Source organism: Ahaetulla prasina, chromosome 4 (genome assembly GCF_028640845.1).
Source record: "Ahaetulla prasina isolate Xishuangbanna chromosome 4, ASM2864084v1, whole genome shotgun sequence".
NCBI classification, from domain to species: domain Eukaryota; kingdom Metazoa; phylum Chordata; class Lepidosauria; order Squamata; family Colubridae; genus Ahaetulla; species Ahaetulla prasina.
Genome location: NC_080542.1, coordinates 67,560,589 through 67,582,552, shown reverse-complemented (window position 1 = coordinate 67,582,552; position 21,964 = coordinate 67,560,589). Strand labels below are relative to the sequence as shown.

The following is a 21,964-nucleotide window of genomic DNA, read 5'->3' as shown; positions in this document are numbered from 1 at the left end:
ATGCACTTAAAAATACCTCCTAAGCTTTCAGATATGTGTATAAATTAACATTATCTCAAAAAACTCAAAAGGGTTTGGGATAACTGCAAAGGTATGAAGGGAGAATGTTAAAATATGCAAGCAGTCTTTTGCTGAAAGAAACTACAGCTGTAAAGAGGAGAAGCCTTCACTTTTAGGTAATACAACTATACTAATCAGGAATATAAGAGATAAGGAGGTAGTTTTACTACAAAGTTTGTACACATATCATTGTAATAAGAATTTATTTCTGAAGCCCTAAAACACTGATCTGCTTCAGACAATCATTTGAGGCTCCGTAATGTGATCGATCATCTTCTTACTCTTTTTTCCTGTTCTGCTGCAGCATGAAAATCCTGATTTTCATTAGACTTTTACTATTCTGCTTTTAAGCAGAAATTAGGTAATTCTGGCTTAAAATTAAAGAAGGCCTATTTTCGAGGTGTGAATTGACAGTCAAATTCAGATAGGCACAGTTGACACTATTTTCCCTCAGTGACCTTACCCCTCAGAGCTCAGTCTGATCCTTAATCAATCACTGGATTTGCAGATTACGGTTATAACAAGGAGTGCATCTCCACAATTAATATGCACCAACTATGACTCTTCCACTGATTTATTAGTAGTTAACCATGCTTTGGTTACACCTTTTGAATATTCCAACATACTTTGCAGGGAAAGAATTGTACAAATTGCATTAAAAAATAATAATACAGCAACCATGTTACTGACTGATAGAAGATGAAAGGATCACATGATGTCTATATTACAAATCTTCATTTTCTATCACATACCCTTTTTGTGTATGTGTGCATGTGTATGCTTACATTCAGATCATTCTTTGTTCTTATCAACTGCCTGAAATAATTCTTAAAGGGTTTTTTTGGTTTTTTTGGCAGGGTTTCAAAAATGGCTGCCATTGCCTCCTTGAAAGGGCTGAAAGAAAAAGTGACTGGTCCAGAGACACCTAGCAGGCTTTGTGGCCAAGGCAGGACTTGATTAAGCTTCTCCTGATTTCTAGCCTTCTTAACCCATGGCTGTTAAACTTGCGGCCTATGGGCCGGATGCGCCCATGGCTGGTTTAGCGAAGGGGGACAAAGCTGTGATATGTCACGTGACAACGCCCTAATGATGTGAGTTTAACACCCCTGCCTTAACCCATACCCCAGGCTGGCTCTCTTTGCGTGTAGTCCAGTACTTTTATCATATTTTGAATAGCCTTTCACAGTATTCCAAATTCAGAATCTGAAAAGTTTGTGATTCCATTTTTAAAATTATTTAAACTTATTATTATTATAGCCATCTCCATTTAGTGACTACTTCAATTAGTGACCATTCACAAATATAATAATAGTAAATGGTAATTAAAAATAAATTTTCTGGTGAAGGTGCACATTTATAAACATCATTTTAGTGCCTGAAAATAAAATCCTATTGTATGAAACTAATTAAGGTCTGGTCAGTTTCAGGCAGCATTCAAGAAGTAGGAAGGCTTTAATCAACTAATTATGGTCACAGAGCTGAATTTGTTAATCTTTAATTAGCACTTTTAGACACATGCTCCAGAGAAAAACAGCTCAGGAACACACACCTTGTTTAAGTAAACTTCCTTTCCTATCACGGGACAATCACCCATCTTGGCTGCCCCCCCTTTCTCTCTCTGTGTCACATGTTTCCTTTGCAATCATTGTGCTAAATGACCTAGTTGTTGGAATGAAATGCAATCACTAAACTCCATGGCTTAGGACCGGGATATTTACAGGACCGTCTTCTGCCGGCTTCAATCTCCCAACGACCGGTGCGTTCTCACAGAGAGGGACTCTTTAGGGTGCCGTCAGCCAAACAATGTCGGCTGGCGGCCCCCAGGGGGAGGGCCTTCTCTGTGGGGGCTCCTACCCTGTGGAACAAGTTTTCCCCTGGACTCCGACAACTGCCCGACCTTAGGACCTTTCGCCGCGAACTTAAAACCTATTTGTTTCGTCTTGCTGGACTGGCTTAATTTTTAAACTTTTAAATTGATTTATTGGGGTTTTTAAATTTTAGTGATTTTATAGGGTGTAATTGTATTTTAGCTTGGCCAATTGAATAAGTTTTTTATAGGTAGTTTTTAATATTGTATGGGTTTGTTTTTTGTATTTTAACTGGCTGTTCACCGCCTTGAGTCCTTCGGGAGAAGGGCGGTCTATAAATTAAAATATCATTATTATTATTATAAACTAATATTTTTCTGTCCACTGGAACTACTTTTACAAAATAGAAAAGGTTATTTTTTCTTGAAACTTGGGGATCACAATTCAATTTTTTTCTAAAATCCCCAGTTTCTCAAGAGATGTAGGTTGTGATATGATTTTGCAGGATACAACTACATGCCTATTTTAAGATATTTTAAAAGGTAAAATGTATGCTTTACTCCCTTACTATTCCAAAAATTGGTAAAACAGGAACAGAGATTTAAGGGTAAACTGAATATCTTTAGCTTTCGTAAGGTTAAGAGCTCCTATTTTGTTCCACAAAACCCCGACCTGTCAAAACTTGAGGAAAAAAACTAATTTTCCAAACATTTTTGCTCATTACATTGAAAATGTGCACCAGAGACCTCAGAAAATATGCTGGAAATATATTGTGACTATATACAAATACCGTATATACTCGAGTATAAGCCGAGTTTTTCAGCACGTTTTTTGTGCTGAAAAACGTCCCCTCGGCTTATACTCGGGTCTATACGGCTTATACTCGAGGTTTTTTTTTTTTTTAAGCCCCTCGGCTTATACTCGAGTATATACGGCTTATACTCGAGTTTTTTTTTTCTTTTTTTCACATTTTACCGGACGGAAGCCCTGCCGGTGCAGTGAGAGGGCGGGGCGGGGGAGCCGCCAGCCTTCTCAGCTGAGGGAGGGAGGCTTTCTCCAACCGGTAGGTGCCTCATTTCCCACCCTCGGCTTATACTCGAGTCCCCAGTTTACCCCAGTTTTTGGGGTAAAATTGGGGACCTCGGCTTATACTCGGATCGGCTTATATTCGAGTATATACGGTACTGGCTTTAAGTATTTGCCAACACTTTTAACCTTTTCCTCTGAGTCTGATTCATGAAAAAATAAATTATAGCAATACAAAATTAGACACTGATTTAATCTAGTATAAGTAAATACTGTCAATTTAGAAAACATGTATTGAACCTCAATTTGAGAAGCATAGGTTGAAATTAAGAACATTAACTTTTAAATGTTAATTTAATTGTGGGAATTATCAAAAATAAATGTTCAAGTGCTGAGAGTTTTAAATTCATATACTACCATATTATGTAATACATAAAGAATTAGTTTATGGAGAGAAGCAACTATTAAATCCTATATCTTCCTAAAATTAAGTTTATTTCTAAACTTTAGAAATTCTGGACAAATTCTTTAGAAACTGAGATTTGGTTTTATAGCGAGAGAATAACGTGAATCTGCTTGTTTCAGGCTCTAAATCCTTTTAACCAATTTGTTGACACATCTTGACAAACTAATGGTTATATTGGGACCCTTTGCCATTACAATAGTCAATTTATTTTATACACAAAGCATCAAAACAATTTAACAAGATTTAATTAATGTAATGTAATTAATATAATGAAACTTATATTTAATAACTAGCTGTTCCTTTCAAAAGCATTTTTCTACTCTGGTTATATAAATTATCATTAGGACTACATTGGCTATCCTAATATCAAATATGAGAAAACATTGAATTTATTAAGCTGCCTTATTTGGGACTTTATTTTTGTTAATATTGGTGTTTTTTTCATTTTGATTAGGACATATATGTATATATATATGTATGTATGTATGACATTCCAATATTCATCTAAAGATATATAATAAATTGTATCTGATTCAAAAGTAAGTCTAGTACCCAAAGCCAGATGATAAATTTAAACTATTTAAATTATACAGTTCTTATAGAAACATGAAAATGTAAAAGTACAAGAAATTACAGAAACTAATTTAACTAATATCTAAAAGTGTCATATTTTTAAAATCAGATTTTATTATTTAAAAATTGCTTTATAACATCATACAACTATTTATGGAAATCTTAATATAACTGTTGGAGATTAACAAATTTTAAGCAATAAACATCTTTTCTATCACTAATAAAAAATGCCCTGCTGTACATAATATAAACTAGGATTGACAACAGGTCATTAAAACTTATTCTCATAAGAACAAGTATCACTGGATTAACTATATTCATTTATAAGTAAGGATTAATTAGTTATTGTTTATCCATTTAGGCAGTGAGAACAACTCATTTTTCAAATTTAGCTAAAGGAAGAATATCTATTTTTTAAACCTGCCATTTTATTCTATTCTGTGAATGAATTTTCCTTTAATTAAAATAGTTTTGTTGTCTTCAATGCACACTACCAACATAATTTGATACATTATAACTCAATTTAGTAGCAATTACCATTAGGCAACATTTAAACTGCAGTTATATTCCTGTTCATTTAACACAGCAGCAACCCAAAAAAATGAATATGCTTATACTGGAGATGAAATTTCTAGTAAAGTCAATGTGTGATTCATACATTGTTTTAATTTGAGTTAACATGACAAGGGGAACCAATTATTATATTTTCTAACATATGATTTATGATTTAATTTTATCTATGACCCTAGATAACACCAGCCATCTTTTATTCCTCTGCAATATATAAATGTTATTTTACTTTGAATAGATTTTTAAGGATTTATTTTCACAATTGAATGAATCCTTTTAGTTACCCGGGGATGCATATTTTTTACTTTATTATTGGCTCTTATCAGCAACTATAAAATAAAAGCAAACATGATAATTTAGTCTATGTAATGAATTGCTACAAGAAAGATTTTCACAAAAGGATTTGTTACAGTTATTAATTTTTATGAATATATTCATCATGTGGTTTCGATTTTAAATAATGTAATGCTGAATGTCTTTCCTAAAAATATGTATTCAGAATATACAAAATCTGCAAATCAAATGGGTGATAAAACTTTCCTTATGTTCCCTGAGATTTATTGTATGAACTCATCAAAAAGATATGGATGGACTGAATCAAAACAGTGCAGTAACAATAACGATCATCTTTTAAAAAATAGATGATACTGATAAGGGGATCTCTAACTTTACAGCAAAGACAATCATAATTAAAGCTCCAGTGGCACAATGGTTAAAGTTCAGTATTGAAGACATAGCCAGGAGTTTAATCCTGATGGGTCTCAAGGTTGACTCACCCTTCCATCTTTCCGAGGTTGGTAAAATGAGGACCCAGATTGTTGGGGACAAGATAGTGCTGTGAAAATAAGACCTGGTCTTATTTTCTTTTGGGCTTGAAAATAAGACCTTAGGCTTATTTTCGGGGAGGTCTTGTTTTTTTTTAAGTGCAGGAGGGGGCGAGTGTGGGGGCCAACAGGAGTGGGAGTGTAGCTACCGCTGGCCCCACTCTTTCGGCATACTTTGGCCTCCTTGGCATAGCGCAAATACTGTTAATTCTGAGTGTGAAAGCAGAAATTAAATGTACATTATAATTATAAAAATAAAACACAAACACACATCCTTCACATTCTATACAATTGAATTGAAAACCGATATTGCATTAATATTGCACTATACAGTAGAATTCAATATAGTTACTGCCCTGGGATAGAAGCTGTTTTTCAGCCTACTTGTCCTTCTTTTTTTTATCCTGTACCATCTGCCAGATGGTAATAGTTCAAAAAAAAAAAAAAAGGGTCCCCAGTATTATTGGGCCAGGATTGAGACCTGTGAAAATACTAATGTATCTTCCATTTTTGTATTGAATCTCTTTTCACTAATTTCTACAACTATAATAATCAATACGACAGAAAAAGACCCAGGTTTAGCAATTTATGCATTAAATTTGTTGTAACTTTTACTGGTTTCACTGTCATTTAGATGGATTAATTAATTTATTCCTTCATAAATAACAGTAGTTAGATCCCTAAATCTCTCCTTAGATTCCCAAAACAATTCAACTTGAGAAGAATTGTATTTTTTTCAAATTATCAAAGTACTATGGAAAATAGATAAAATTGTATCGAATTTCTTATGGCATGTGCCATAAAACAGCCTTGTCTTGGTATCCTCAAGAATTCCTCTTATATTTATAATTTTACCTGAGCAGGATGAAAAGCATCTATTTTAGTTTATTTCTACTTTAAAAAACAACTAAAATGTAATGTATAAATGGCTGGCCTTAAGAAAATAAAATATTAAAACAATTATGACGTAATAAGTATGTAATGAATCTGCAAATGATTGGAAGAAATGCTTTCAAAAAATTAATGCAACTTTCAAATCATATCAACCTGTATGCAACTGTATGCAATAATGCAACTACAACAGCAAATAGGAAACCAGATTTTAACTCACCATCTGTAGGGCTCAGTCCCCGAGCAGCTGAGATCATGGAGAGAGAAGGGCTGCTGTGCAATGATCGGATATAATCCATGTAAGGGTTAATGTATGGATGAGGTGGACTAAAAGGAGATTCTGATGCTGCAGCAGGATTTCTGTGGGGGGATATTCTGATGAATGGTAAGTCTGAATAAGCTGGAGCAGAAGGCCTATAACAGAAAAGGATAAAATGGTAAATTTACTTGCCTTTTTAGGTAAATGCAGCTTCCCTACTTTTAAGTATTAAACTACTTTTCTATCTATAATTATGATCAAATGGTTAAAATAAAAGAACACTGTTAATTTTAAATGAGTCCACTTCCATTTGTGCAGGGGAACATCTCTGAGTTCTCCACCCTTTCAATGCACCCTGCAAATCTATTCAAAGCAGATCTGGAGCACATACAGAGTCTGAAGCAAGATTAAAAATCAAAGAACACTAGCACATTCTAGTCAAGGAGTACTTAGTCTAAGTCCATGTATAGATACTTTATCTTGTTTAGAATCAGATCAAAACTAAACTACTTGAACTTAATGCTTGTTGAAATAATTTTCAAAATCTTAAGAGTCAATTCAACTATTTTTTAAAAAAAATATTAAATGTATCAATATTACATTTACTTTCAACCTTGAACATAAGATAACAAACAATCTTTGCGAAAGGGGGAGAGTAGAATGAAATTTAGTGCATTGTAGAATCCCATTCTTGTGCTTTGGAAAAAACCTGGCAAGAGGAATGTGTTCCACATCTCTATTTTTTACTGAATTTATTCTGTGTTCCCAGAGATAAATATCTAATGCTCTACAACATGCAATTACATTTAATATTATGAGTTAATGTCCATAAAGGCTACATCATGATTCCGCATTCTGAATGTCGAATATTCCTGCCATACAGTTAATTACATTAATAATAATGTGAGGTCAAATTTTTGGTTCATTTACATCAATTTCTCAAAAGAAAACTAAGTAGTTTTCATTTTCCCCAAAAATCTCCTGTTTCATTTCCATACTTATATTCTCAAACTCATATTTTTCCTTTTATTAAATAGTAGCTCTTCTGGACATTGTACTTTAGTATATGTCAAAAAATGCTATATCTCTTATAGATTGATGAGTGAAAGCAGAATTAAATCTGCAGAATGATAAATAGAAATTTTCTTCGTTGCAGAAGCTATATCTGATAAGAGAAAGAATAAAGAAGAAATCATGGCGTATATAAACAAGAAGGAATATGCAAACAAGAAACTTAAAGATTTATTGTTGTGTAGCAATCTGATGGGTGTAATTTTACTAGGAATTCTTGGTCAGTAATAACTTGCTTGAATTTCTTGTAATTTATTGTTTGTATCATCATTCTTTATACTTGGTCTTCAGTTAGCCTGCTTGTCAACTATCTTCATTTTTTTCAAAAACAGGATGTTTGTGAACTCTTGCCTTCTCATTTAACGTCTAAAATACTTAGGCTTTAGCTCATTATTATTTATCAGTTTAGTTTTATTTCATATAATTTATTTTATTTATTTTATTTATTAATTCAATTTCTATACCGCCCTTCTCCCGAAGGACTCAGGGCGGTTTACAGCCAGATAAAAAGCAGGGTTACAAAAATTAAGAAATATTTAAAAATCTATATTCAATTAAAGGCCGAAGTAAATAAAAAGTAGTAAAACCACAATAAAAACCCAGCTTTAAAATACGTTAGGCCAGCCCTGCACGATAAAACAAGAAAGTTTTCAGCTCGCGTCGAAAGGTCCGGAGGTCGGGGAGTTGGCGTATCCCTGGAGGAAGCTCATTCCAGAGGGCAGGAGCCCCCACAGAAAAGGCCCTCCCCCTGTCATTGTTTGACTGACGGTACCCTGAGGAGGCCCTCCCTATGGGAGCGCACAGGTCATTGGGAGGCTATTGGTGGCAGCAGGTGGTCCCGTAGATAACCCGGTCCTATGCCATGGAGCGCTTTAAAGGTGGTAACCAACACCTTGAATTGCATTCGGAAGACCACTGGGAGCCAGTGCAGCTTGCGCAGGAGAGGTGTTACGTGGGAGCTTCGAGTCTCTCCCTCAACTACCCGCGCAGCCGCATTCTCGACCAGTTGGAGCCTCCGGGTGCTCTTCAAGGGGAGCCCCATGTAGAGAGCGTTACAGTAATCCAGGCGGGAAGTGACGAGAGCATAAGTGACCATGCATAGGGAATCCTGGTCTAGGAGGGACGCAACTGGCGAATCAGGTGGACCTGATGAAAAGCTCCCCGGCAACGCCGTTATATGATCTTCTAAAGACAGCCATACATCCAGGAGGACGTCTAGGTTGCGAACCCTCTCCATAGGGGCCAATGACTCGCCTCCAACAGTCAGCGATGGAATCAACTGGCTGTACCGGGATGCCGGCATCCACAGCCACTCAGTCTTGGCAGGGTTGAGTTCCTCCCCATCCAGACCCGCACAGCCTCCAGACACCGGGACATCACTTCAACGGCATCGTTGGGGTGGGTTGGGGTGGAAATGTACAGCTGAGTGTCATCAGTGTACAGATGACATTGCACCCCGAAACCATGGATGATCTCACCCAGCGGCTTCATATAGATGTTGAACAGAAGCAGCGAGAGAACCGACTCCTGCGGCACCCGCCTACCCTTCCTGTCCTAATGTTCCCTTTAGTTGTATTCATTTTATGTTTTCAATTTATGCTTATATATTATTTAATATGTATTTGATGAAATAAATAAATAAATAATATTAAATATTTTTTTCTACTTACTATTCAAGGTATGTTCAACAACTTCTCTACAATCAAAACCAAAGGCATCAATTTTTCTTTACTAAGATTTTCTGGTAGTCTGTTACTATTTCAATATATCGACATTAGTTTGGCATTGCACAGAAACAAAATTTAAATATTTTTTTTATTCAGTATTGAATACTACATCAGCTTTTACACTTTACACAATGAATTCTTTAAGCCCTATTTGCTTCCAGTCATCTAAGTAGCAACATCTGTCTATTTGAAGTAACTACTTCTTCCAGCGATTTTAATTCCTATCTTTATTTCTTCTACATTTCTTCATTTATCATGATATATTTTCATGTAAATTAGAATCTATGTAGAATCAAATACGAAGCAAAGTTATATACCATCTTTTTATTTAACTAATTAGATAAATAAAAGGACGGTATATAACTTTGCTACGTTTTTGACCCATTTTGTTGTTCCATATTTCATTCTCTTTTTTTCCAATCATAAATATTTTTCTACAGGCAGATGTAGTGGCTCGAACTGTGTAGACCAAAACAAATTGTGAGTATCCTTAAGGGCTGGGCTATAATGCTTTTAAAGGAAATCTATGTGGTCTACACAGTCAAAAGCCTTAGTATAATTAATGAAATGTTGTACCTTGATGAACGTATCTTTTCTTTTATGTACACTGAGAGCATATGCACCAAGACAAATTCCTTGTGTGTCCAATCACACTTGGCCAATAAAAAATTCTATTCTATTCTATTCTATGAAAAAAACTAGACATATTTTTGGAAATCCCTGCCTTATCAATCAAACATTAGCAATGAAATCTTGGACTACTTCTGTCTTCTAAATCTAGCTTGTACATTTTACAATTCTTGATCCAAGCGCTAGTGAAGTCTGAACTGAAAAAAAATGTGATTTAGCTTGAAACAAAATTGGTTTATAAGTGCCTTTTGGCAACAATGGTTAGTAATGTAAAGAAAAATTACTGTTATATACATCATAGGAACCTATATGATTTTAACAAGCAGAAACAAGCTCATATACAGCTCCAGAATGGGGAAGATTTACAGGTGCAGAAATGATCCAGTTCCTGAATAGATCTCTCATATAACATAAGTCAAAAGAGCTAGAAAACCAGGATGAATTGTATTCCAGTTTTATATTATTTATAAAATTATGAATATGTATAGCCAATCTCATTATTTGTATGAATTACTTTCAAATGTTTGCCATAACAAAAGGAGAAATAGTTAATTAATTTTCTGGGATGTGGGTCTGACTGCATTTATATCACATTCGGGAAAGCTTCAGGAAAGGGATTAAGCTGCTAGCTCCTTCCCCACAGCCCTTGATATCTCAGTCTTCCTTGGTCTCTCTCACTCTTTTTTTGCTCTGCAGAAAAAGTCAGGAGACAAGAGTGCCAACAAACAGCTGAGCCAGCCAAAGAAGAGAGGGAGGGAGAGAGAATCAGGTCTCACCATTTTCCCATCACTCTCTTGCTCTCTCATTCTCTTTTCTCATCTCCCCAAGAACTGAAGCTTTTTTCAGCTGACTCGGAGCTCCCAGGCAGCCTGGAGGTTCCGCAATGAGGCAGATCCAGGCTAATGCCATTGCAATCCTGACTGTAACCTGGATCCTAGGCACTTTCTATTAATTGTGGCAGGACAGCAAGCCTCATTTGGCTACATCCAGCCAGTCTCCCAGCAACAGCAGCGGCGTTAAGAGTGGGCAGAGAAACTCCGGCAAAGTTGAGCTCCATAAAGAAGAGGGGACCGTTCCCCTTCTCGTAAGTGCACCTTTCCCCCCTGGGCTCCCCGACCCCAGTGCCTGCCGATGGGTTGGCGATTCCCATGGCTGCCTTACTGCAGAACCAGATTCTGTGCAGGCGTGGGGAGGTCGTGTGGGGAGGGAAGAAAGGAAGTGCATGGAGGTGTGGAAGTGTCAGCTGAGTTTGTGGGGAGATTGGCTGGCAAGGAGGAAGAGATTGAGTGGCAAAGCAATGGGGGTGGGTGGGGCAGCATGGCTTGTGCTATGGGAATTGATGTACTTATTCCAGCATTTTTCTAGCAGCTTACTCCCTTCCCCAAAGCCCTGCCATGCTTGCCTGCCTTCCACGTGAGCTTCAGCTTGCCTGCCTTCGCAAGCTGGCCACTGGGATTCTGGGAAAGCCACTGGGATTCTGGGAAAAGCTGGCCACTGGGATTCTGGGAAGGCAGGCAAACATGGCAGGACTGTGGGCCGTGGATCAGTTCGGGGGCGTGGCCAGCCATTGCTCTCAGTTCGGCCTCAGTCTTCACTACCTACTCGCCCGATCCAGTCCGATCTGGTAGCATTTTACCCCTGAACTACAGTATTTTAAGCAAATGGTCATAGGATGATTTTCCATGTCTTCATTTGTTTGTAGCTATTCATTTTGTCATCTAGCATACTAAGAATCCTCCATTGCTTTTTCTAATTCTGTATCCAGGAGCTTATTATCTTTGATCCTGGATGGAGTAGTACTAGCCCAAACAGACCCAATGTGTAACCTGGGGGTCCTACTCAAAGAGCAGATGGCAGCCGTGACCAAGAGAGCCTTTGTCAAACTTCAATGGTATACCAATTATAGCTTTTCCTGGACAGGCTCTCTTCCACTTGGTCATTCATGCCCTAGTCATCTCTCAATTGGGGAAATGGGGCTACCTGGAAGCTTCAACTGGTGCAGAATGTGGCCACGTGAGCTACACTGGATGCCCAAAGAAGAGCACATACAACACATCTACTCCACATACTCCATTGGGTGCTAGTTTGCTTCTGGGTCCAATTCAAGATGTTAGTTATTATCTATAAAGTCCTGCATGGAATTGGGCCAGGCTACCTATGGAACCAGCTTCACTCCATCACATCAGCCTGTCCCACTTGTTCAGACAGAGAAGGTATGCTGCAGACCTCAGCATACCTTCAGTCATCAGTCAAAGAATTTCAACTGGCCTGGTCTAGGAAGAGACGCTTTTCTGCCATGGAACACCTTGCCCTCAGAAGTGAAGAAAGTCCCAAATATCTTGGCCTTCTGCAAAGAGGAAGACCTTTACTATGTAGCCTTGTGTGGGAAATACAGGGGTCAAACAACCATGAGAATCCCCCCACCTGTATTCCCTATCTTAAAATTCTTCATCTTTTGAAATTTTTATAATGTTGTTTTGCAATTTTAATATTTTAATCCTTATTCTGATAAAATGTTTAATTTTATTAATTATATTGTAGAACACCAAGAAGGGTGAGTGGTTAAGAAGTATGCAATATAAATAAATAAATAAATAAATATTTACAACCTCTAATTCAATCTGATTTATATGTCTTCACTTATTCCAGATGATTCTGCTACAAACTGTTACAGCAATATGCTTTTTCCCCTACAGATTCTATATGCATTTTTTCCATGATCACCTCTCTCTTTTAAAATCCTTAATTCACCCATATATGTGTGCTTCCAAATCACACAGATGAAATGAACACCAGTATTGAACTCTAGCAAAGAATACTTACAATAGCCATAATTGAAACCAGATTTGGGAGAAAAACTTTTTGTCTCCTTCAATCATCCTTGCAAAAGAAACACTTAAGTTCACAGAGTTTAACAAAAGAGATTTAAGTACATGTATATCATTTAATCACAGTAAACATAGGATGGATCAGATCAACATAATTTATGTTTATGCAGGAACTCCATTTTCAACTTTTAAAAAATTTCTTCTTTTTTTCCTAGGAAGATATAAATCCCATTGCAGAATTATTTTTATAACTAAAATCTTTTTGATATAGCCTAATTGTGTCTTACAAAGGTCTATTTATTGTTTGGAAGCTCCTTGGAGATGAATAAAAGTTAGGAATGAATTGCTAATGAAAAATTTGCATTTATGGGAGTTTACTTTTCAACCATTCAGTTCAAAATTAGAAGATGCCAAAGTCCTGAATGTTTCATGTATTGAACTGAGAACAAATGGATTGATTTGTGTTTGTTGCAATAACTCAATGTTTTTTTTCTACAGAAAGCTACCTCCCATTTTAAACATATTTTAATTGGCTGGGAGCTGCATAGCAGTTATGGAATTACATTATGCAAGTTGGCAAAGCTGGATTTTTTTGGAAGGATTAGTCCCTCCCTTGCTTTTAAAATAGAAAGACTTCTGTTCTCCCCCTCTCAGTGTTATATTTGTTATCCCTTCCATACTTTTAAGAGAGTGTATTTTAATTTCCATCAGAAATGTGATTTGGAGTATCAGAAAATCTTGTGTTTGCCCATAATTAGCATGTTAAAACTTTACAGCAATTTTGCAATTCACTAAAATCCTATATTTATAGGCTTAAAAGTTTATTTCTTACCTGAGTTTAAGGCCTGCACGTGTACTAAAACGTCAGTAAGCCATTGTAGGAAGACAGGAGAATATGTTTATTAAATTCCAAAACCACATTATTTTCATCAATATATTTCATTGCATCATGATTCTATCATGAAAATGAAATGAATGAATCATAAGTTGTGAAAAGTAGGACATATAAGAAACATACCCAAGATCTGTAAAGGACTCAAATGTCTATATACTAACAATCAAAGTTTAGGGAACAAACAGGGTGAGCTTAAAGTACTAGTACATGAAGGCAGGATGTGATATAGCTGCCATTATTGAAGTTTGGTGGGATGAAAATCATGACTCCAATGTCCTGATGAACTGATACAACCATTCAAAAGAAACAGATCTAACAAAAGAGGAGTTGTATTATATATAAAAGATCATTACATCTCTACCGAATAACACAAAACCAAGGATGAAAATGAATATGGATCAATATAAAAGGAAAGAAGAACATCATTGCTATAGACATATACTTCAGGCCACCCAACTAAGCAGAAGAAATAGATGAATGTTTTGCTAACCAATTAACAAATGTATGAAAAAACATACCACAGTTGTAATGAGAGGCTTTAATTATTCTGATATCAACTGGGTGACAAACTCTGAAACAAGTCAGAGATCAAACAGATCTTTACCAACCTACCTGACAACTTTGTCATCCAAAAGGTAGAGGAGATAATTCGAGGAAAAGTTACAGTGGACTAATTTTTACTAACAGAGAAGAAATGATTGCCAGAACTTTGAGTGAAACTGACCACGTCATATTGGAATTCAATATAATGCCAACACAAAGCAATACAATTTTAAAACAGTTGATTTTAACAAACTCAGAGAGAATCTAGGAAAGATTTCATGGATGAAAATCTTAGGGGAAAACAACGTAAGAAACTTGGGAAGCTCTGAAAAATATAGTCATAACAGTCCAGCAAAATACCACTGAACAAGAAAAACAAGAAATCCAAGAAGAAATCAGTATGGTTGCACAAAGATGTCTCTGATAAACTGAAAAATAAAAAGAATATGGACAAAAAATGAAGAGAGGGACACATAACTAAGGCAGAATATCAGCAGATAGCCTGAATTTGCAAGGATGAAGTCAAGAAAGTAAAGGCTCAGAATAAACTAAGACTTCAAAAAAATCAAAGATAATTTTTAAAAAGTTTCCTTTTTTAACAAGAAAAAAGACAATGAAGCAGTCGGCCCACGAAAGAGAGAAGGTAGCAAGGAAGTAACATGAAGCAGAGTGGAAGCAGAGCTGCTTAGCTAATTCTTTGGATCAGTTTTTATGGAAAAAGAAAGTATAGCCCAACATATGAAAAACATAACCGTAAAAGACAGACTAGATACAAAAATTCAAACAACCAAGAAAATGGTAAGAGAACTAAGCTCTTAGGGAATAGCCAATATCCCAGAAGACAAACTCAAGATCCAAAAGGACCTTGACAGACTTGAACAGTGGCCCTATCCAACAATGTGAAATTTAAGCAAGGCTTTACACTTAGGCTAGAAAAACCAAAGGAACAAGTACAGATTACGAAACCTGTCTCAAAATCAGTAATTGTGAGAGGAATGTTGGACGATCCCTTAAATATCATGTTTTCCCCAAAATAAGACACAACTGGAAAATAGCCCCTAGCAGTTTTTTAACTTGCGCCTAATATAAACTCTATGCCTAAAATAAATCCCAGTTAAGTTCATCAGACCTGGGGGTGGGGGTAGGCATGGCCAGCACAGGAGGTGGTGAACACGTGTGGGGCTTAATTTAATGCTTTTAATTTATAAATAGAAAACCTGGTTACTAATGCTACTACTTTTCCTTCTTCTCTTCTTTCTTGGCCTTACTTTTTTCCTTCTCCTTTTCCTTGTCATCTTTTCTCACCTTCTTTCTCTTCTCTTTTTCCTGCCTTTCCTCCTTCTCAGCATCTCCGTTGGCAATCTTAGCGATGGAAGTTGTGCAGCACTGCCACCAAATGGATTAGGAGAGGCAGGAGGTGGAGTGGACGTGGTGTCGTGCCGCAGCCCCTGCACACTCCACCCCCACCTCCTCCATTGTTCTCCAGCATCCTCTAGCCCAGCGGTTCTCAACCTGTGGGTCGGGATCCCGTTGGGGGTCAAATGATGATTTGCCAGGAGTCGCCTAAGACCATCGGAAATATGGGAAGTATACTTGCGAGTTGAAGAATTGCGCTCTAATGGTTGACTCTGCAGGCTCTTCAAATCACTAGCCGAATTCGGCTTCAGGCGTGATGAATTAAAAAAGAGAGAAATCTTTGCTCTGATGTCTCCCTCTCAAGCCAGCTGCAATCACTCCCAATTGCTAGCCTAATCTGGCTTCAGGTGCGATAAACTTAATAGTGGAAGAGTCTCCGCTTTAATGCCTTCGTCCTCAATGCAATTGCAAGCAGTTCAGATCGCTAGCCAATACGGCTTCAGGCGCGATAAATTCAAAACGAAAATAATTTTATGGTTGGGGTCGCCACATCGTGGGGAATTGTATTAAAGGGGTGGCCACATCGTGGGGAATTGTATTAAAGGGGTCGCAGCACTATAAATGTTGAGAACCACTGCTCTAGCCCATCCATGCTTGTTCACTGTACTCCTGCAGTGGGAAACAGGCAAGAACCCACGCGAGGCTCCAAAGCTTTGTTTGTTGCTGCACCAAAATACTAAATTGATAAGAGGAGATTTATTTTTCTGCAGACAGTTTCAGGAAGGTGCACTGAATCCACTCAGGGCAGCAAATTAGTGCAATGCTCCAAATAGATCAGGTGAAGTAGGAGGCGGGACGGGCACAGTGCAGCAGCCCGTGTGCTCAGCCCCCACTGTCAGCATGATGGACAGTGGGGCAGAGTGCGCAGGGGCTGTGGCATGGCACCACCCTCTTCCCTCTTCCTGTCTCGCCTGATCAGTTTGGTGATAGCACTGCACAATCTCATCAACAACAAGATTGCCAACAGAGATGGCGACAAGGAGGGTTAGGAGAAGTAGTAGAGTAAGGAGAAGAAAGATGACAAGGAAAAGGAAAAAAATGAGGCAAGAAAGTAAAGAAGAAGGAATTGTAGTATTAGTAATCAGGTTTTCTATTTGTAAATTAAAAGCATTAAATTAAGCCCTTACATACCTCCTGTTTTGGCCAAGCCCACCCTGACCCCCAGGGCTGACAGCGGGTTGAGGCGGAAACGGCACGGCAGTGGCAAGAGTAGTCCTGGTCACTGCCATGGCAACTGGCAGTGGAATGGGAGCGGCAGGAGTCCCTGTTGGTCGCCACCAGGTGAGACAGGGAAGAAGCTGGTTCAGCTGCCACTGCCTCACCCTGCAGGCATCAGGGCTCTGCAAGCCACACCACCCAAAAGTATCCTTGGCCACCCATCTGGAAGGGGCCCTGTGGAGATGGGTGGCCTTGTAGGGGTTGAGGGGGACTGCAGCTGCAGAAAGTATGGAAAGGCCCCGTGAAAGCCAGTGGTCTCCTTCCTGGTGGGGAAGGCCAGGCAAGGCCAGTCACAAGGTCCTTGCATTCTACCCAGATGTGGGATCGAAACTTTGGCTTCTCTCCAGAAGAGTGAAGTGACCTGGTGGGCAGAATGGTGTGACTTTCCAGCTCTTTCTGCCTTTTTGTTTTCTTTTTCCTGGATGGACCTTCTCCCACACCCTGCCTGCTTTGTCTTTCACTTTGTCTTTTTCACATAGGAGGCAATTTTGGTTTCAGGAAAAAATTATCATGTAACTTACAACTTCTCCACTGCAAAAACATATGGACTTCAAATCTCGATCAAGGCAAATCAATAGATGCAATCTACATAGACTTCTGCAAAGCTTTTGACTCAGTAGTACACGATAAACTTCTCCTAAAACTAACATCCTATGGCATCTCAGGACCCCTCCACAAATGGATATCTGCTTTTCTGTCTAACAGACAACAAGTGGTCAAAATTGGCAATGCTTTATCAAATCCTGTTCCTGTCAAGAGTGGCGTTCCTCAAGGCAGCGTCCTTGGACCAACACTCTTTATACTATACATTAATGATCTTTGTGACCACATCTCAAGTAATTGTGTTCTCTTTGCTGATGATGTCAAACTATTTAACACCACAGACAATACTTCTATCATTCTAAACGACCTTGATCATCTATCCGCTTGGTCTACCAGCAAATGCTCAGTCTTACATATAGGAAAAAAGAACCCAAAAAACTAAGTACATACTAGATGGACATTACCTTACAGATGACCCCCATCCCGTTAAAGACCTTGGAGTTTTCATGTCAAATGATCTAAGTGCCAGAGCCCACTGCAAATACATAGCAAAAAAAGCTCTAAGAGTTGTAAACCTAATTTTGCGTAGCTTCTTTTCCAAAAACACCACACTACTAACCAGAGCATATAAAACATTTGCTAGACCAATTCTAGAATACAGCTCGCCTGTTTGGAACCCTCACCACATCTCTGACATCAATACAATTGAACGTGTCCAAAAATATTTTACAAGAAGAGTTCTCCATTCCTCTGAAAACAACAAAATACCGTATCCCACCAGACTTGAAATCCTAGGCTTAGAAAACTTGGAACTTCGTCGCCTTCGACAAGACCTAAGTTTAACTCACAGAATCATCTATTGTAATGTCCTTCCTGTCAAAGACTACTTCAGCTTTAATTGCAATAATACAAGGGCAACCAAAAGATTTAAACTTAATGTTAACCGCTTTAATCTAGATTGCAGAAAATATGACTTCTGTAACAGAATCATCAGTGCTTGGAATATTTTACCAGACTCTGTGGTCTCTTCCCATAATCCTAAAAGCTTTAACCAAAAACTTTCTACTATTGACCTCACCCCATTCCTAAGAGGACCATAAGGAGCGTGCATAAGCGCACAAACGTGCCTACTGTTCCTGTCCTATTGTTTTTCTTTTCTTCTTCCTATATATATATATACTCATACCTCCTAATATTTATTCATATATATGTTTATATGCTATATAATCTTTTTGTATGATGTTGTGACAAAATAAATAAATAATAAATAAATAAATAAATGAGCTTGCAGGGGCCAAGTGTGGTGCCAGTCCTACCCTGCAACACCACGCCTTGCCTCCTGGCAGCAGCAACAGCCCGCCAGATGCTCTGCACAGATGCCCGTGTTAAAAAAAATAAGACATCATCCAAAAATAAGCCCTAATGGGTCTTTTGTAGCAAAAATTAATCTAAGACCCAGTGTTATATTCAGGAAAATACAGCATGAGCCAGCAATGTGTGGCAGGAGTCAAAAAAGCAAATGCAATACTTGGTTGCATAAACAGAGGCATAGAATCAAAAACACATGAAGAATTATTATTTCTTTATAAATCTTTACTAAGAGCATACCTGGAATACTGAATCCAGTTTTAGTCGCCAAACTTATAAAAAAGATATTGAGGCTGAAAAAGGTCAGAGAAGAGCAACTAGGATGATTAAAGTCCTGGAGACTAAAACATATGAAGAATGGTTAGCAGCAATAGAGTAGGCTAGTCTAGAAAAAAGAAGGACTGGGGTGACATGATAGCAGTATTCCAGTATTTGAGGGGCTGCCACAAAGATGGTGGGGTCAACTTATTTTCCAAAGCACCAGAAGGCAAAAGAAAAAACAATGAAGAAAGACTAATAAAGGTGAAAAGCAACCTGGAATTAAGAAGAAACTTTCTAACAGTGAGAACAATTAACCAGTGAAAAAGCTTGCCTAGAGAAATTGTGAGTGCTTCATTATTGGAGGTCTTTAAGAAGAGATTGGACAGCCACTTGTTTGAAATAGTATAAGGTCTCCTGCTTCAACAGAGGGTTGGACTAGAGTATCTCCAAGGTCCCTTCCAGCTCTAATCTGATTGATTGATTGAAATAATACAAATTATGTTTGTGCCAATTTACTTCAATTGTAAAATTATAGAAGTAGATGAAATAATGTATTTGTCATTTCGGTCATTACACAGATGATCAGGGGTAAAATGCTCCCGTCCGGACCGGATCACTCGATCCGGTAGCGATGGTGGCGGGTGGTTTGGAAAACCGGTACTAAAAATCCCTGCCCCACCCCCTCCCATGCCCAGCTGAGCCATGCGATCATCAGAGAGTTTTTTTTTAACTTTTAAAAGCATTTTTTCTTCGGCCAAAAAATGCTTTTAAAAGTTTTAAAAAAAGGCTCCGATGATTGCACAGCTCAGCTGGGATCATCAGAGCCTTTTAAAAGCATTTTTTTCTGAAGAGGTTGTAAAAATGCTTTTAAAAGGCTCTGGCGATCCCAGCTGAGTTGCCTGATCGCCAGAGCCTTTTAAAAGCATTTTTTACAACCTCTTGGCCGAAGGCTCCTCTGACGATCCCAGCTGAGTTTACTGATCGTCAGAGGCTTTTCTTTTCTTTTAAAGGCAAAAAAAAAATGTTTTTAAAAGAGAAGAAAAGCCTCTGACGATCAGGCCACTCAGCTGGGATTCTCAGAGGACCCTTTTAAAAGCATTTTTTCTACAATTTCTTCGGCCGAAGAAGTTGCAGAAAAAATGCTTTTAAAAGTAAAAAAAAAAGTTGGCCATGCCCACCCAGTCACATTAACCTTCCCCCACCAAGCCTCATCACAGAACCAATAGTAACAAATTTTACATTTCACCACTGCAGATGATGTAACATAATGCAAGTTTCATTATTTGTGTTAATTGTGTAAAATCATGGACACAAAAAAGAAGGAAAGTTAATGGATTGAAAATAAAAAAAGATTAAATGACTTGTCTACTTGTCCAGACTTGTTAACTTGGAGGGAAGGAGGTAGACATTTCCACGATTTGCCAAATGGGATCTGTTACATCAAAGTTTCAGTTCTTACAATGTATACAATTTATATTAATATTTGTTTCTTAAGACTTTTTTATTAATGAAATATGCAAGTGCATTATTATATATTTGTGAAGATTCTTATTGGCTTAATAAGATAATAATAATTAATAATGAAATAGTTTATTACAAGATTATTAATACTGTACTTCTAAAACACAAAGGGTCAGATAAATGTTATATTGTCTATTATGTAACCATAATAAACTACAGTAATTTAATCAGCATTTAAAATGTTCTTCAGCCGAAGGACTGCAAGAGAAAAAAATATTTTAGAAATAATCATACTGGCTGCTGATTGAGCTAGTCCATGCCTGTGGTCTAGTCTCCTGCTCTGTAAATTACACCTTAGAAGACTGCTGCATATTTCATAAATAGAATAGAATGTGAAAGAATTAAAATATTGAAGTATACATAATCCATGAAAATATAACATATAAAAGACAAAACAAAATAAAAACCTCTCTATGAAGCACATTTAAACAGTAGAAAGAGTTCCACTATTGATTTCATAGGTATTAGACATTTCCAAATTAACAGCATTTCTCATATCTATGATTCTGCATTTTATCTTTATTCTTTCAAATCCTGAAATTGCTTGGATAAGAGTGGATTTTTTTCATACATAAATTTCTAAGAGCAATCTGAACTTTTAGGAGAAATTGAAGAGGCTTTCTGTCAAGTACAGCTAAATCCTTCCTTTCTATATCAAAACCCTTGCTAGAAAATTACTGTGTAGATGATAAGGCTGAAAGATATAATAAAAAGTGACTCTACTCAATTTACACTGCAATATTCGTATGACTGAATATTTTTCATTCAGGTGACTGATAAAATCACTAAACTGTATTGGAGATAAATAAAGGAGGCCTCTGTCAAGAATAAACACCATTAATCATGAAGTCTCATCCTCAAGAGTGGTTCTGCTATGCATCTGCACAAATACATTGTTTGCAAATAGCATGCAACCATTTGCTCTTTTCCCATTTGTTTGCAAAAAGAATCCACATATTTATTTTTTTATTTTGATCCACGTTTCTCCCTTTTCAAATCTCACATTGCTTGGTTGATATACTACAAAAGCAGATATCTGTAATGGTATCTTCCCTATTAATTATCCTTATTTATTTATTTATTTATTTATTTATTTATTTATTTATTTATTTATTTATTTATTTATTTATTTATTTATTAAATTTATTTGGCACCTGTGTGTATTCTTTACCATAATTAATTAGGCATAGTCTCAGGTCAAAACACATCTTACTGGCACAATGTAAAGCTGAAGCACGTAATTTCATATGCAAATAAATATATACACAGTACATAACATGTTAATGAAACATCACAGAAAATTGGTAATTACATGACAGTTCTTCTGTCACAAAGGCCTTTTAGGCATTGGCCAGATCTAAATGATTTACTATATTTTCACAGATGATACTCCTTTGGCAACATGCAATTCAAAGGATTAGAGCAGGAGGTCTCTAAATTCTTTATAATTTTCAGATTGTTCACTG

The 21,964-nt window shown here is 37.2% G+C and overlaps 1 protein-coding gene across 8 annotated transcripts in view; it reads right to left on the bottom strand.

Moving 5' to 3' along the window:
* GLI3 (GLI family zinc finger 3) overlaps positions 1 to 21,964 on the bottom strand; it is a 619,928-nt gene that overhangs the window by 338,915 nt on the left and 259,049 nt on the right. For all 8 annotated transcript variants that reach the window (XM_058180026.1, XM_058180027.1, XM_058180031.1 and 5 more), the window contains one exon: positions 6,439 to 6,632. In XM_058180026.1, coding sequence (XP_058036009.1) covers positions 6,439 to 6,632 — 194 coding nt within the window. The remainder of the gene's footprint in view (positions 1 to 6,438; positions 6,633 to 21,964) is intronic.